This window comes from Centropristis striata, chromosome 22 (genome assembly GCF_030273125.1).
Source record: "Centropristis striata isolate RG_2023a ecotype Rhode Island chromosome 22, C.striata_1.0, whole genome shotgun sequence".
NCBI classification, from domain to species: Eukaryota; Metazoa; Chordata; class Actinopteri; order Perciformes; family Serranidae; genus Centropristis; species Centropristis striata.
The window spans coordinates 18,568,739-18,585,057 of record NC_081538.1 but is presented as its reverse complement, the minus strand read 5'-3'; the positions used below and the strand labels follow the sequence as shown (position 1 = coordinate 18,585,057).

Sequence of the window (16,319 nt, the reverse complement as noted above, 5' to 3'; positions counted from 1 at the left end):
CTGAATGTTATGTACAGCCACTTTTACAAGCTATAGCTACTTTAACACTTGCAAATAAACACATATACTGTAGTTGGGAGGGTCAGGACTGTCCTGCCTGGTCAGATTTTTGTCAGGGAAAAAAAGCTTGTGTTAAACATGATTGTGATGGAGAATGATGGGGCAAAAGCAGAAAAAATGCAAAGCTGAGGTCCTCTCAAGGTAATCAGAGGTCAGATACAAACTGCCTCCGTGTCTGAAATAAAACCTTGGGGTATGTAAATTATATGCTCCAGTACAGTGAAGACAGTCAGCAATAACTACAGAATGGATAATACATGCTAAATATTGTGTCTTTGCACCAAACACAGACAGATGAAAACAGGATGTCATTTGTTTTTATTCTGTGTTATGTTACATGTGACCATTAACTTACAGGAAGTTATAGTTGCCATGGAGATACAGTAAATATATTCACGTACTCAGATAGGAAAAGGGTTAGGTGTGTGTGGGGGGGTTAGGGGGATTGGGGGGCAGTTGACATTGACAGTGTGCACAAGTTGAGAACAGTCGCTTGTGTGTGACGTCAAGTAAAACGAGGAGTGGGATAAAACCAACTGTGTGTAAAATCAGCATTGAAATACACGAAAAGAGAACATTGATCTAATGCTACAAGCAGAAAAAAAGTGAACATAAACCCACATACAAAAGAGGAATAAATAAACGTCTTATTTTACAGATACAGCAACAACAACAACAGACAGCAGAGATGTTTATTTCCCTCTGAATTTGGTGTGGTGAGAGAGCGAGAGAGGGGCAAGGAGGGGTCTCTTCTCCTCCCTCTCTCTCTCTCTCCTGTGGCAGGAATCAGCATCCGGAAACCTACGGGGTGAGTTACTATGGCGACGCTGCAGGAGGGGGGGGCGGGAGCTGGGTGGGGTGGCGAGCTTTGGAGCCGACTAAGGCTTCGTATGGCACGTCCGCTCTAAAACACTATAGTGACTACAGCCCGAGTCCGAGTCCCCCCCACCAATGATTTAACCCATCTTTGTTAGTTCACTGTTTGTGCTCCACACCACCCCCCCGACACCCCCCCCACCTCCTATCACCACCGCTACACCCCCCATCTACCCCCTCCCCAGTCCGACTCTAGAAGGCACTGGTTATTTCTCCACATTCTAACATCTGGAATCTCTATTTAAGATGAGCGATCGAGGCAATGAGGATACACAAAAATACACGTACAGATACACACGGGCCAGCCGGGTAACTTGCAGGGGTACAGCTGGCTCCCGACGATGCTACCAGTTCTTCTTTATACCTGTGTTAGCATTACAAAGTTTTCATCGCTCAACAGTCTGCTGACGGCGGAGGCAATCGGATATGTAAACGTCGACAAGGCTAACGTCATGACAGGCCAAGAGATACAAAATCAATGTTCAGATACGGTCCATAAGTGGTCTGGATCTTTTTAAATTAGTAGTTATTTATTAGGAGAAAATCCTGACGCGTTAAAAGGTCAAGTATGGATTCTAATATGCTGCCTTCATCCTTGGTTTTAAACTTAGAAAATATCGATACACTTGAGATATCGCGATTTTATGATTTGTGATACTGTAGCGATTTTAAAAAACACTGTTTTGACTTTTAACTAACAGTAAAAAGATTCATAGCAGAGAGTGGTTTGTTCAAACTCCCGGCAGTTAAATAACAGTGCTGTGATCTATCTTCAGCCATTTGACTCTTTAACGCAAACGATATCCCTGTGTGATAGGAGGGGTCACGATACGATATTATCACAATACTTAATACCATTTTGTATTGTGCTGTGTATTACGATAACAGAACTTGCGATATATCCTGATTAATTACTGTACAGGTAGAACAAAGCAACCGGGGAATTAATAAAAAGTAAATTATTACATTGGAATTAAATAAAACATCTCAACTCAGCACCATCTAGTGGACTAAAAGCAATTACTTGTCGTCCATGTATTCATACAATATTGCCACTCAACCCAATGTGAGTGCTAAACACAGCCCTTTACTCAGTCAGGCCTCATAAGCCATAGTCCTAATAAGCCTGTGCATTTCCAGTGTATTATGCCCGCCATTTATTTCTGAGACTTTAAAATGCTAAAATTCACGTTTCCAAAGAGGAAGGCAACAAATGAGAACCATGTTTCCTCAAAAATGTCCAAAAACTTAATGTCTTGAGGCCATTTGGATAAATTTGCATTGGAATCTAACTGTGTCCCCCACAATTTGTTTATTTTTTGCCCTTGTCTATGTGTATCTACAGAGCAGTGGACAGAAAGACACACAAGGTTGAAGAGACTGGCTTGTGCACAGAGCAGGTGTCTGTATTGTGAACCTTGGTGTTAAAACGCTGCGCGCTACTCGCGAGGAACAAGTCGTCCCGTCGGATATTTACACAGTGAACGGGCCCGACTCCTATTCTACACACCGAGTTTGGCTGGTACTTGCGTACATTTGGAATGGTTTACTGTGGTGATAGTAGTAATTAGAAAAAGTCTATCTCCTCCTCCCACTAGTAGCTTACTAAAGTGACTATTCTAGTTTTCCTGGTTAACATCTGAGGCGCAAAAGCACTGAAAGAAATTATTGATGGTGAAATGACGACGCTGCAGTCAGCAGCTCAGGGAGTGTTAGAGGTTTTCTCTTCCATGGCTCGGTCTGGAGTCTGTTTATATATTTGGAAACCATTCTTCAGATCAGCTAAACTTTATGGATCTTGTCAGTATAAATTTGGTATTTAAATAATTCACCATAAGTTGGATGAGAAGATTGACACCACTCTGTCTTTACAGTTAATATAAAGCTAATGATAGCACTTAGCTTACCCCTGCCAGCACCTCTCCAGCTCTCAAATAAACATATTTTATTTAATTTATTAAATTTGTACAAAAAAGTGTAAAAAGTTTCAAAATGACAAAGACTTAGCCAGGTAACAGTAACTTCCCTGAAGTCTCTGCAACCTCATGACAAGACGAAGCCCAACTCAAAACCTTCTGTAAAACCACTATGTGTTGTCTTTATACTGTAGTTTTGTACAGATTAACCCAACAACATGTATTACATGGCTCTTATCAATACTCCATCGTGATTGGTCAATTGCATCACTCTAAGGCCTGTTATTTCTGAATGGCAATTCTGGTCAACCGGAGAATCTAATGGACTATTTTTTAGCTGAAGCAAGAAAATAATTTGTAAATCAATATTTTTGCGTCAAATTATTGATTTCTTTTGTAGGCAGCCATGAAATAAGCAGGGTAATGTACAGTGAGCGGGTCATTATTGCAAAATACTCTCCAGCAAACTGATGCAGGACCGTGAAGGATGAGTCTACTGATCCCTTACATTAGAATATTGAGCTTTATTATCTTTAGATAGAGCCAAGCTAGCTAGCTAGCTTGTTTCAAGTCTTTATGCTAAGCTAAGCTAAGCTACCTGGCTGTTTGTTGAATTGAATGGACATATACGAGTGTGGTATTGATCTTCTCATCTGACTCTCAGCAATAAAGTAAACAAGCTTCTTTTTTAGTTGCCTTAAGGTCAAATAAGGCAGATTCTAGACTACCTCACTTTACTGACATTGATTAAAACATATAAACTCCCTTTACCTGAAACTAGGGCCACTCAAGCTCATGGAAAGTCCTAAAAATCATACTTTTTGACCCCCTCTTGAGGCTCCAGACCTCCTCAGAGCACAAAAATATTCTTATGTCCACTCAAGTTGAACGAATAATAAAAAATTATATTAACACAACTAAGTGACGATTTCAGTGCATTTGTGCCTTAAGACAAAATACTGTACATAGGGCTAACGTCCTAACCACGCTCCTCTGTCTGTACATGCTACCTACAGTATACAATGACGCTGTGTCAAACATCTGATTTTTTTCTTTCAACATTGACTTTGTATGCAAAAGGTGAAGTTTTATTATACAGCAGGAATTATAGCTTCTGTTCCTTTTGACAATATCACTTGTGTTACTCGTCTTCCTCGTCCGTGAACCCCAGCCGATATCAAAGTATCTGATAATAAAAAAATAAAAGTCACATAGATTGGACCACTTCGTTTTTCTCTCCCTTATCATCGCTTTTTGTTCCAAGCAGACCCCTTTCACAAAGGACACACCAAGCAAAGAAACAAAACAGTTAAAAAAAAACATGAAAATTAAAGGTTATTTTCTGTTATTTATCTTTTACCATCTGAGACGTGGTACTCGTCTCCATGTGAAAAGGTTCCCTGTTGTTTGAGGTGAAATGTGAATCACAGAGTAGTTTCACTCCAACAAAAAAAAACAAACAACAGCTAAAAAATGGCTGCTGTCTTTGCCTCTTGAATCAAGGCAAATCAATAAGCTCCAGAGTGGCAGTTGAGACTTCATCACACAAACTACTTCTCCTTATCGCCGCTCCTCTTCGCTTTGAAATCTGTGGATCTCCCCAGAGTTTTTGGAATGGACTGGTTAAAAATAAAAGTTTTAAAAAAAAGTCTCCTCTTGTGTGGAAGTCTCCGCTTTTCTGGACGTGTGTGGTTAGATTTAATAAAGACAGAGAAGAAGAGAGATATGAGAGTTCACGTCTCTAAGTCCCCCCACTGTGATGCCTAATATTCAGAGACTGCATGAATGTGTATATGTGTGTGTGTGTGTGTGTGTGTGTGTGTGTGTGTGTGTGTGTGTGTGTGTGTGTGTGTGTGTGTGTGTGTGTGTGTGTGTGTGAGGGCATCACTCTCTCTCTCTGTGGGGTATGGCTGCTACTTGAAGACATAGTTAATCAGGACCTGAAGGAGGATGAGGAAAACAATGATGACGTAGTCACGCTGTTGGAGGAAAGAGCCTCCCTCCACCCGGCCTGCCGCACGACTCCGCAGCACGCTGATGTTCCTGCGGACACACAGAGGTTCATGTGTAAACGCTCACCATCATCATACGACACTTATGTTACAGTGTGACTGATCCTCGTCCCACCTGTTAATGTCCTCCTGCGTCTGCTTTATAGATTCAATGGCACTTTGAAGTTCACTGAGGTCTGCTCCTTTTTTCCTCAGCCGACTGTTATGCTTGCTTTTGTGTCCTGCAACAGAGAGTTACATGTGTTTAATACCACACAGAGGGCAATTTAATATAGATTTTTAGGGTCATATTGGTCAAAGAACAACAGAAAACCAGTCGGGAAAATAAGCCCTGTAATTAACCCTTGTGCCTCACTTCAAAAAAGTTGTTTTTGTCCTAAAATTACACAATTGTCCATGTCAAAACTAATAAAAATCAAAGTTTAGATTTGGTCCTTGGGCTGGGCGATATAAAAAAATATATCGATGTATTTTTAAATGTGATATGGAATTAGACCATATTGCATATATAGACAGTTGAAATTTGCGCTGTAATCCTTGCTCCAGGCAGGCTGCTTTATATATAAATGCTGCCCTTACTAGGGTTTGTCATATTTAGTTATTTTGTAATGTTTGTTATTCTTTTCTCATACAAATATATTTATTTCAGAAAGAGATTGGCCTATTTCATTTCATAGGCTATTTTTATTTAAGATTTTTTTTTTTTTTTTTAAATGTGCACTTTATGGAGCTTTGCTTAAAAAAAAAAAGTAACTCCTGTTGTTATAAAGTATTTATGTTCACTTTAATAAACGGTTTCAATAAAACTACTTGTGACTTTTTTTTTAATTGGTCCACTTGAAACAGACTCTGATATGTTTTGTCAGATAGTCTGTTTGGTTTTTGTTTGTGTGAACGCTCAAATGAACTCTGGTCCTCTAAAAAATGGGGGTCTCAGTTCACTGAAGGTGAGAACGCAGTCTGAACCAAAGGAAGGATGGGAACCAAAACACAGCGCTTTCTAGGTTGAATTTGGGCAGAAATTTGAGAATCAACATTAGGTAGGGTAGTAGCAGGCTTGAAAAATGTCTCGTGGACAGACATGTTCTAATGATGAAGTAAAGGCCGTTATACAAATATGTCAGATGATCACAGAACACACACACACACACAAAAACAACAAATTATTTAGCGACAGAATGGTGACTAATTGATTCAATCATACAGCAGATGAAAAACTACCAACAATACATTAAAGTCTGTGACTTGCTTCAACAAAGTTTTAGTTCTTTCACTCACATATTCTGTCCAATAGACGAAGGATGAAGTTTACAGTCCTTTAAAACAACTTCAGTCCAGATCTTAACCACCATATTTTCATTTACTTTCAAAATTATAATTTAAAACAAATCAAACATAAAAAAATGTCTATTTCTACATGCTAATGGGAATTTTTTGTTATTTTTTTTTTTTACAGTCTGGGTTATGTCTATTATCAGCAACAACACTGATTTTGATGTATTTTCATTTTTTGTGCAGTATCAGATTTATAAAAATGAGAAAAACTAAATGCTTTGTAAGATTTGTAGAGAACATGTTAAACCTTACATGTTTCAGTTTTTTATTAATTCCGATTCTATAGTTGAGGATGGACACTTTGATCAAATGAAATAAGAAATCCTATCAAGTTCCTACACCATCACCTAAGAGACACAAAGGAAATAACCCCAGAACACCACCAGAGTGTGCCGTTTACTAGTCTTGGTGTTTTGCAGATTGGTTGGAAAGTGAAAGTTTCATAGCTGTCTAGGTTACATTTTCAGTGTTTAACCAATATTACCACATTATTTCAACATGTAGTTTTGACCTGCTTCACAATTAAGTGAAGTGATCTCTATGTGGAATAAAACAACAGAATACGTGGACAGAAAAATAGAACATTTAACCAAATTTAGCCCAGTTTTTATGTAGGGCTGTTGTACAGTGTCTGTGATATTAAGACTATTATTCTATAAGTTAATATAACAGAATGTTGATTTTTTTTTTTATCATAGTGAACCAGTTACTCATGTTAGCCTCTGTGTGTGTATGTGACTCACGTTCGCTGCCAGACGAGTCTTGGCGGTCGGGTTCGGGTGAAGAGCAGCCGCTCTCTGGGCTCTTGGGCTTGTCGCTCTTGTGTTTCCTCTTTGGCACCGTCACCTATACACACATGCACAGATACACACATAAGCACGCGCACACACACACACACACACACACACACACACACAAACACACAAAGAGAAACAGGTCAAACAAACAGGCAACACACAACAGCTCATACAAAAAAAAAAAGAGCACGTACAAAAAAATCATATCACCCACACTCGGCTCAACAACACATTCAGAAAATAAAGACAATTGTTTGAGTACACGTCAGCTCAACAAAATGGGGTGTTGATGCAAGAGTCCCCCCCCCCCACACACAAACATGCTAGTCGGCGATAGCATGTCAGTGTCTGTGCAGGCATGCTGGTACATCAGTCAGTCCATTTAAAACACTCAATGATGACACACAACCGACATCTGAAATGAACCAAACCTGCCAAGAACATTCAGTTCAAACTGATTAAACTCTGACTGGATTACAGCTCTTGTTCTTTTTAAATTGAGTACAATTTAAGGGCTGGAAGCTTTGCCAGGCTTTTAAAGTTGAATCAAATGGGACATATTTTGCTCACTTTCAGTTTCATAAAGGCATTTGGGGTTTCTGCTTGAACATGTTTTCATGCTTTAATGTCTGAATATAACTGTATCCCCCCTCTTTCTGAACTGTTCCATTTTAGCGCACTGCTCAAGGACCGAAGTGCCCTTGAGCAAGGCACATAACCCCTCTACATTCCCACTGCTCCTAAGCATGATGTATTCACTGGTGTGTCAAATATGGATGGGTTAAATGCAGAGGGGTTTTATTGTGTCTCTGCACCATCATTGCAGCCGGGAAATGACAGCACTGTAGCAGCACTTTCTACCTATATAGTATAGTTGTGACATCACAATCATCACAGGAGTCCTGAAAGTTTGTTTAAAGTAGAGCCCAACTGATTTGGTATATGTTATTATATATATGACTTTTTAAACCGATTACGATTTAGAGGGTAGAATTTACTGATCATCTATATGGCAGCCGACGGTTCATTTCTGTGCTGAAATGAAAAAAGACCTTTTGAACATGTCTATTGTGTGCCAATTTTGCACCAATACGACTCTGCAGAGGTGGTCAGAAGGTTGCTTTCTTAAACTAATAACTGTTGAAGAACGTTTACAATGTTTGCACATTAATATACATCAATCAACCTATTCTAGAAATGAATACAATTGACAGCTAAATAAACATCAGTACTGTATGTTCAGAATGGGTCAATTGCAAACTATTTAAAAGAAGATGAAATAAAAAAATGAATAGATGACATGATACTAGGGATGTGCCATATCGCATCATTCACGATAATACCGATATATTTTTTACACGATTAAAAAAAAATGCATATTGTGATAACATTACTACAAATTGTTGCATACAAATGTATCAGCTACAAAATGTACTTAAAGTAACCAAAGTAAAGTATGTGTTATGCAAAATGGCCCCACCTAGATTGTTTTATACTGTATATATATTTGGATAATCATTTTGATGCATTTTTGTAATCTGCATTTTACTGTCATCAAGCTAGGGCTCATTTTAACTACTTAATATACTTTTATGTGGTTTAAATTATAAAAATGTTTAATCACGTTTTTTATGTTAAATATTGATGTGAAAATTAACTAAAGCTGGCAGCTAAATGTAGTGAATGTTTGCCTTTAAAATGTAGTGAAGTAGTGCAGTACTTGAGTAAATGTACTTAGTTACATTCCACCACTGACATTTGCAGTATTATTTTTATTTGTTTTTAAAATACATTTTATAATTTTACTAATACAATTCAGATTTATCGTTTATTTTTTATTTCTACACACTCTAAACATTTTTTAAAAAATGTATTTTCTATATATTTTTCAGTATTTTGTTGTATCGTCAAAAATATAATTATTGCAAAAATACCCTGACTATTGTGATATTCTTTTAGGGCCATATTGCCCAGCCCTACATGACACCATTTCTGTATCACCCAAAGCATCAATAATCTGCATGTTCTATATTCTGTAAAACGGTCTTCATTTCAGAAAAAAATATACGATATATGATACAAACATGTCTGTAATAGGCAAATACCGACCGATAATATTGTCCGACGGATATATTGGTGTTATATAGCACCTTGCTTTAGTTATTAAACTTGGCAGGTGGTTACTTTGAACACACACACACACACACACACACACACACACACACACACACTCACACACACACACACACGCACACACACACACACACACACACACACACTCACACACACACACACACACACACACACACACACAGAAACCTTTATCTCCTCAGCATGACACGAACAAGGAGCAGCTCAGCAGAACAAACAAAATGAAGAGGGGGGCAGGTGAAGGGTGATGAGGGCGTGGAGGACACCCTGAGGTGACCAGACGCTGATGGCGGTGCTTTGTCTGTTGATGTAATGGATGTTCTCTCTTTTCAACTTTGTATGGGAGAAAAATGTATGGCGTCTTTGCAACATACATGAAGAATCTCATGTTTATAATCACTTCATGACATTTAATATTGGAAATTTGATTTGCAGCTTGTTGAAAACAGACATTTTATCGATGGAAATGGCAAAATCAATAAGGATTGTTTCAATTTATATTTTTCTAGTGTGAATAGGTGGTGAATTTTACTTTGTCATTTTTCTCAATACAAGAAAATGAGTCTGGAGCCTGCAGGAAAACAATATTTCCAAATACGAGCTGTGTGACTCATGTGGTGCTTCATGTTAAATGATCCTTTTCCTCTTGACAAGGCGAGAGAAGGAAGGAGAACACCTGGTTACTCGCTAACTTTAGCGTGCACTTTGACCTTCCCTCCCATACAGAGAGAACAGCAGGTGACAGGGTAGGAGAATAAAACAACAGAGAGAAAGAAAAAGACAAAAAAAAGGAGCAGAGGCGACAACGGCGATGGATGGCGGCACAGCGATGACGACACAAAGAGAAGAAGCGACAATGAAGACGGTGCACCGGGTGCTGCGTGGAAGGTGGCTGAGGCGGCGCTTTTCGATCGGGACGACCTACCTGGCACTTGCAATTGTCCCTCCGCGGCCCCTGGTTACTCAGACTAATAAGACTGCCAGAACGTACCATAGGGGTGCGGTGTCGGACCTTGGTCTGGATACAGCCGTCTTTCTCAAACTGGATCAAGTCGTTGAGCGGATCCCATGGCCTCGTGCTGGAGAGGGAGACACACAGGAGAGGAAACAGTGAGACAGAAACCAAAGACAGACAAAAGAGAAAAAGAGTGGAGAAAAACATTATCATTCTACCACCTAGATAACTTCCTATATCATACAATATAATAAAAGCTGTATACAGAACCCATTGATCTATATTTTAGTTCCTTGATCTTGACAATAAATTCATTGCACAATAATCTATCAATAACAACGCATCCAATTTGTCCCATTTTTTAAGTATAAAAAAGTGTAAAGAATTCGAAGCCTGCGTTCTGAAAATGCTCACAATTAATAAACATTCTTTTTACAAAAACATGATTAACAGCCTGATATGGCTTAAAGAAAACAACTTCCATTTTAACAATATCTCTAATTTTCTCTCCTCACTCATTACACCTACATTACATTTGAGACATCTACAGTATAAGGGCACAAAAGTTTTAGTCATGGATTTTTTAACTAAACAACAATATTTTGTGTTTTACTTGATATGATGATTCCAAACAATTTGTCGAGATCTAGTTAGAAAATGATATGCGCATGTACATAAATAGCAGCCTATGCTGGACAGTGTTGAATCACAGTCTTGTATTCAGTCTGTATACATAAACATGTGGGACATGTAATAGCGTATCCAGCATAGGGCCTGATCTGACAGCGAGACCTCCAGTGGACACATTTTTCTGCATTTTTTTACATTTCACAGAGTCATCTAGTGGGCTGGATTGGCCCTTGAAAGGGGCAGTTCTGGCCGGGTAGCAGGTTAAACATTACCAATGCAGTTATATAAAATCACCACTAGATGGCACCCTGTCACAATATGAAAGATGTGGTAGCACATAGGGAAAGCTTTAAACAACATCACCTACAAATTATAAAATGAGAATACATTATACGTCCTCAGAATATTTAACACAAAGACTGAGCTTTAATTTAGCTTCGTTAAATATGACTGGTTAGCTTTTTCTGTTATCCATTTTATTGCTATACAAATACTAAAACATTTGGAAATCCAACTTGATATTAACCTGTCACATGCATTGTTTATATTTTTTCACTGTGCTTGTCTCGGTGCGTACACAGCTCTGTGTGTATAAGATATTCATCTCCTGAGTGCTGACTCATGATGATAATGAATATGATGTTTATACAGGCTTGCAGCAGGAAACTCTGTGGTTGTTTCCCATTAGCTGTTGTCTCAGCTGTATGATTAGATGTAAGTGGGCTTGGCCTTTTGTGTTGGACCAGAGGGGGGCATGTAGATGTGGCACAGATGATTCAGACCTAATCTCAAGGATATTTAAACAAGGACTTTCTTAGATTTCTGATTCTGAAATCTGATTTAACAATGCATATAAAGAAATGGAACAACCATATAAAAAAGTTGACTTTGGTCTTTTCGATTTATGTGGATTTTGTAAGCACTTGTTGATTTTGGAAGAACTAAATAAACTCCCTGAAATGGTGACATTGTGTTTATTTCTATATCAGCTCTTTGAAACAGCCACAATGGAGCACTTGAGGTAATCTTGGAGCTTGACTCAAACTCAACCTTGATGAATTGGACTCGTGACTCATACTCAGGTAATGATGACTCGACTCGGACTCTTCTTGGTGACTCGGACTTGGAATCGGACTTCAACACAAGGTACTCAGGACTAGGACTCAGATAGTGATGACTTGCCTTAGACTCGACTCTGGCTCTTTGGTGTCTCTGACTTGGAAATGGACTTCAACACTGGGGACTCAGGACTTGGACTTGGACTCAGGTACTGATGATTTGACTCTGACTCGACTCTGACTCTTCTTGGTGACTCGTACTTGGACTCAGACTTCCACACTGGGGACTCAGAACCCGGACTCGGACTCAGTAATTGATTACTTGACTCAGACTCTTCTTGGTGACTTGGACTTAGACTTAAACTCTGGGGACTCTGACTAGGACTCAGGTATTGATGACTCGACCCAGACTCAACTCTGACTCTTTGGTGTCTCGGACAGGCTGACTGGGCTCTTCTTTGATGTCTCGGACACCGGGGACTCGAGACTGACTCAGTCTGGAGAATTGGTGACTGGAGTACAGTGCTGGCCATAGTACTGAGGCATCACAGCTCACACATGGAGCTTTATTATTTCTGCTCAGCCTGTTTGGGTTCTGATTGTTTCAGGCAGTAAATATAAAGGAAACCTGTCACTGCACTCTAATCTGATTTCAAACCACAGGAGCTAACTGCAGGCGGTAGAGAGAAGAGTCACTCACTCGGCATATCTGTAATGCCACTCTCCGGTGATAGGGTCCTGCTCGAACAGGGCTGGGATCCAGTCCTCACACTTGGCTTTCCGTTCCCGGGCGGACTTCCTCTGAGCTTCCTCCAGGATGAACTTCTCATTGGTGGCTTCGGTCTGGTCCTTGTTGTTGATGGCCCGGGTCACATGCTGCCACAGTCTGAGGATCGAGAGGGAACAGAGTCATGATGTTTATCTGAACTCTTACAGGGAAAGATACAATATATGTAGAGTAACTATATAGTAGCAGAGGTATATTTAAAACTAGAACATTTTCTAAAGAAATTTTGAGTGTGCTTGACTCTGGCCTGTGACTCTAACCCCTACATTATTGACACTGCCGTGTAGTTTACAGTTTATTATCTCTACCGTTGCTAAGGTATGTGACAGATCAAGCTTTCAACATGTGTGTGTGTTCATGGCTTTGGTAGCCAAGCAACCAAACAGTAGTTCCCATCATTGAACCGACTTCACTTTGAGCATCCTGAGTTCTTCCTGAACGTCTACACGTGTTTGTTAAGAAAAATTAAGAATTAGTCTTTTAAGAGTGATCAGAAGAAACTGGTACCTCTGCTTTCCTCAAGAAATTTCCCCACCTTTTTAAAATGGTGGTATATAAGGCTGTGGGTGCGTGTTGGTGGCGCATCTGTGCGTCCTACGCCCAAACTATAACTCTGACAGCCGTCTTTAGCAAACGAAACGAAATGAATGTGAGTGAAAAGATGAATTTTCCTACGTTTCTATGAATAAATTATTTCTGTAGAGTGGCATCTGCAGCCTCGAGCGCAGTTTCCAAATTTATTTTTGTGACAGATTTTTCTCTCCCTCTGTACTCTAGCTATGATGTCATACACTGTAGACTCTCCATTAAGTAACATTTGGGGGATATTTTGGCATGTTTTTTTTCCTGAATAATTTGAAAACTGCTTGCCAAAACCCTTAAAAAAGTCATTGGACACTTGTCATGGCCGAGCCGGTCGACTTGATACCTTTTTAGTGTATGTGCGACCAAAACTCTGGTAGGAGTAGTCGACCGGAAAAAAACCACGGAAGAAACGGAAGAAGAAGAAGAAGAAGCCAGGTGGATAGTACATAGTGTGCTCTTACAAGCACACTCAATTAAAATGAACTGTGTCATTGTCATGACAATGACAATGTGCTGACTTTCCAGTACTATTCAGAATGTTTAAGGATCTGCTGTTCACCTCTCTGATTCATACTCTCCTTGCTCCTCTGGTGGGACGGTGCAGCGGGTCAGTCGACTCTGCCGCAGCTCTGTCGTCGGGTTCCAGAAAGTATCCACTGTCCCCGTCTTCTTGTCGTTGATGAAGATTTCACTGTCCTGTGAGGGCAAAGTCAGAAAACTCTTACCTCCTTAAGTTCAAGATGCAAACTATAACATAGTGAAGCTGTTATCCATATTAAATAGTTAAAAGTGGGTACTGTCAGACACCATTTTAGTCTTTTTTCACAGCTTTTGACTCTAACATTGTTTTTACTGACAAGAAGCCTAATAGCATGAATTTGAAAAAAACCCACTAGGGGTCCATTTTTCTAAGTCTGGTCCAGTTGTTTTCTCTCCTGTGGGTATGACTTAAGAACAGGTGAAAAAGTGTTTCTCCCCCCCCCCCCCCAGAATAACCAGGATAAAGTTTTTTAGATCTGTGAAACAAGTGGAAAATGTTTTTGCCAGAGGAAAAAATAATTTTAGATTATTTTAAAGTCGTACTTTTATTGTTTATTTTTAATGTGAAAACAGGATAAAACAAGCTATGTCAGGTGAAAAAAACATTTATTTTTTATCTCTTTGTTGTTGTAATTCTTATTTTGTCCACAAGAGGCTAAAGTGCACCACTCCCCCATGTTCTAAATATGTACATATATATATATATATATTCTTATAGGTAAGTTTTAATTTCTCCAGTTTAAACACAAGATTCATATACAAATAATCACCTGCCAAAACTTTCATTTTCACCCGTTTTTACAATGGAAAAAGAAAAAGATCAGGAACTTTTCACCTGTTCTTCAGTCATAAACACAGGAGAAAAAAACAATTTACATCAGACGCAGACAGAAAATATGTGACCAGGACCTTTTTTCACTTACCTCTCAGGGTTCCATAAATACATTTACACCACAACAAATACAATATATTGCTAAAAAAAATCAGTTTTTATTAGCAAAAGGCCACCAACCAAAAGTATAATAAATTATAATTGATTTTTGAAGAGAGAATATATTGCAAATCAGAAAAGGGGCTAGCATATAACACAGGTCCCAGGCTGCATATTGTTTGTACATTGAGGTTTATTAGACAACAAGCAGCCATCAGAAGGATGTGTGAAAGGTGTCTTACCCAGTGTCCTTCTAGTGTAGCTAACACTTCCTTTCCCAGCTTGATCTTCCCAGAGATCTGATTGACGCTGTCACTGCTGCCCAGGAATGGCTGGAGGAAAGAGAGGAGAGAAAGGAGGAGTAGGGAGGGGAGGAAAAGAGGGAAAGGAAATAAGGTGTAGAAGTGAAGAGGTGAGGGGTGGGGAGGACGGAGGATATTGGAGAGGGGGGGAGGTGGGAGAGATCCAGGCACATTCGGTTTACTTGACTGTGGTTTATTATGTGTTAACTGATCTGAATTTGTGTGTCTGTAATCATGTAAAACAGGAAGGTGTTCTATGGCTTGTTTTGTTTTGTTCAGCGCAGCATATCCTGTTCAAATACAAAAGAATTGTGGTTGATGGAGCAGAACAAAAGGAGTCATGCACATAAGGCTTCAACTCGAGCTTTAAAAAAGCGCACAAAAAAAGCTTTAACTTTGACGCTGCATGTTTTAAACTATACGAAAACTGGGAGGTGACATGACCGTCATTTTTTTTATAAAGCACATGTGCATTTTATAACCAGCACATGCACTTAACTGAGCGGCCCTTGCGCTTTACTACAGTGTGGCTTGCATGTGTTCCTAAATACGAAAAAAAGAATGCGGTTTATCAGGGTATATACAGAAATAGTTACGTTGAATTTAATACCTTTTTTAATACCTTCACAGTATTTTTTAATACTAACACGACATTGATCTGCAGCTGTAGTGGCAACCTTTTTAACTTCAGTGTTGGGGGTAACTTATTATAAAGTAACTGAAGCTGATTTTTTTTTTTTTTTACTTTTCTGAGTAAATAGATGTAGTAATGCTTACAATTCAAATCAAGTACCTTTATCACAGTGACAACACTGACTTATACACAATATTTAACCCTAACCCAAGACAAAATGTTATTTCATTGTTATTTCATTCTTTCTCAATCAAGGGGCACAAAATGACAAAGGTTTAAAATAGTTAAAAAGAGAAAGTTTAATGAAAGGACTTGTGTAAAAAGTCAAAAGTAAAGTGACGAGTAAAGCAATAACAAATTCCACCACAATTTAAAGAGGCAACTTGCAACTGATTACAACAGTAACCACAGAAGCCAGTGTTTCCTGTAGGATGTTTTCAGCAGCGTGGTTACAGCTCCTGTAGCGATCTTTTGGACGGTGCTGCTGCTGGCTCTTAGTGGCGGGTGGTTCGAAAATGTAATACCGTGGCAGGTGACGATGATTATCTTATCTAATACTTTTTAATGGCCTTATTTTTGGCTAATTGAATTTACTACCTTTCAATACTTTTTAAAACTCAGCGGCAACCCTGTTTATTAAGTCCTATGAATGCTAAAAGTAAGTCGCAAACATGCTTCACTAAAATGCGCATGCAGTTTATCAAGTCGCACGTGCTCTACAAGTGAGTCACACATGCGCTTTATTAAATC

General features: G+C 39.1%; 1 protein-coding gene across 3 annotated transcripts in view; it reads right to left on the bottom strand.

The window, feature by feature from the left end:
* Positions 1–460: 460 nt before the first annotated feature.
* osbpl8 (oxysterol binding protein-like 8) overlaps positions 461–16,319 on the bottom strand; it is a 121,387-nt gene continuing 105,528 nt past the window's right edge. For 2 of the 3 annotated variants that reach the window (XM_059325558.1, XM_059325559.1), the window contains 7 exons: positions 14,876–14,965; positions 13,722–13,858; positions 12,491–12,676; positions 10,073–10,226; positions 6,943–7,045; positions 4,980–5,085; positions 461–4,895 (listed from right to left, as the gene is read on the bottom strand). In XM_059325558.1, the coding sequence (XP_059181541.1) occupies positions 4,766–4,895; positions 4,980–5,085; positions 6,943–7,045; positions 10,073–10,226; positions 12,491–12,676; positions 13,722–13,858; positions 14,876–14,965 (906 nt within the window). In that variant the 3' untranslated portion in view covers positions 461–4,765. The remainder of the gene's footprint in view (positions 4,896–4,979; positions 5,086–6,942; positions 7,046–10,072; positions 10,227–12,490; positions 12,677–13,721; positions 13,859–14,875; positions 14,966–16,319) is intronic. The other variant, XM_059325560.1, reaches the window with a different exon arrangement.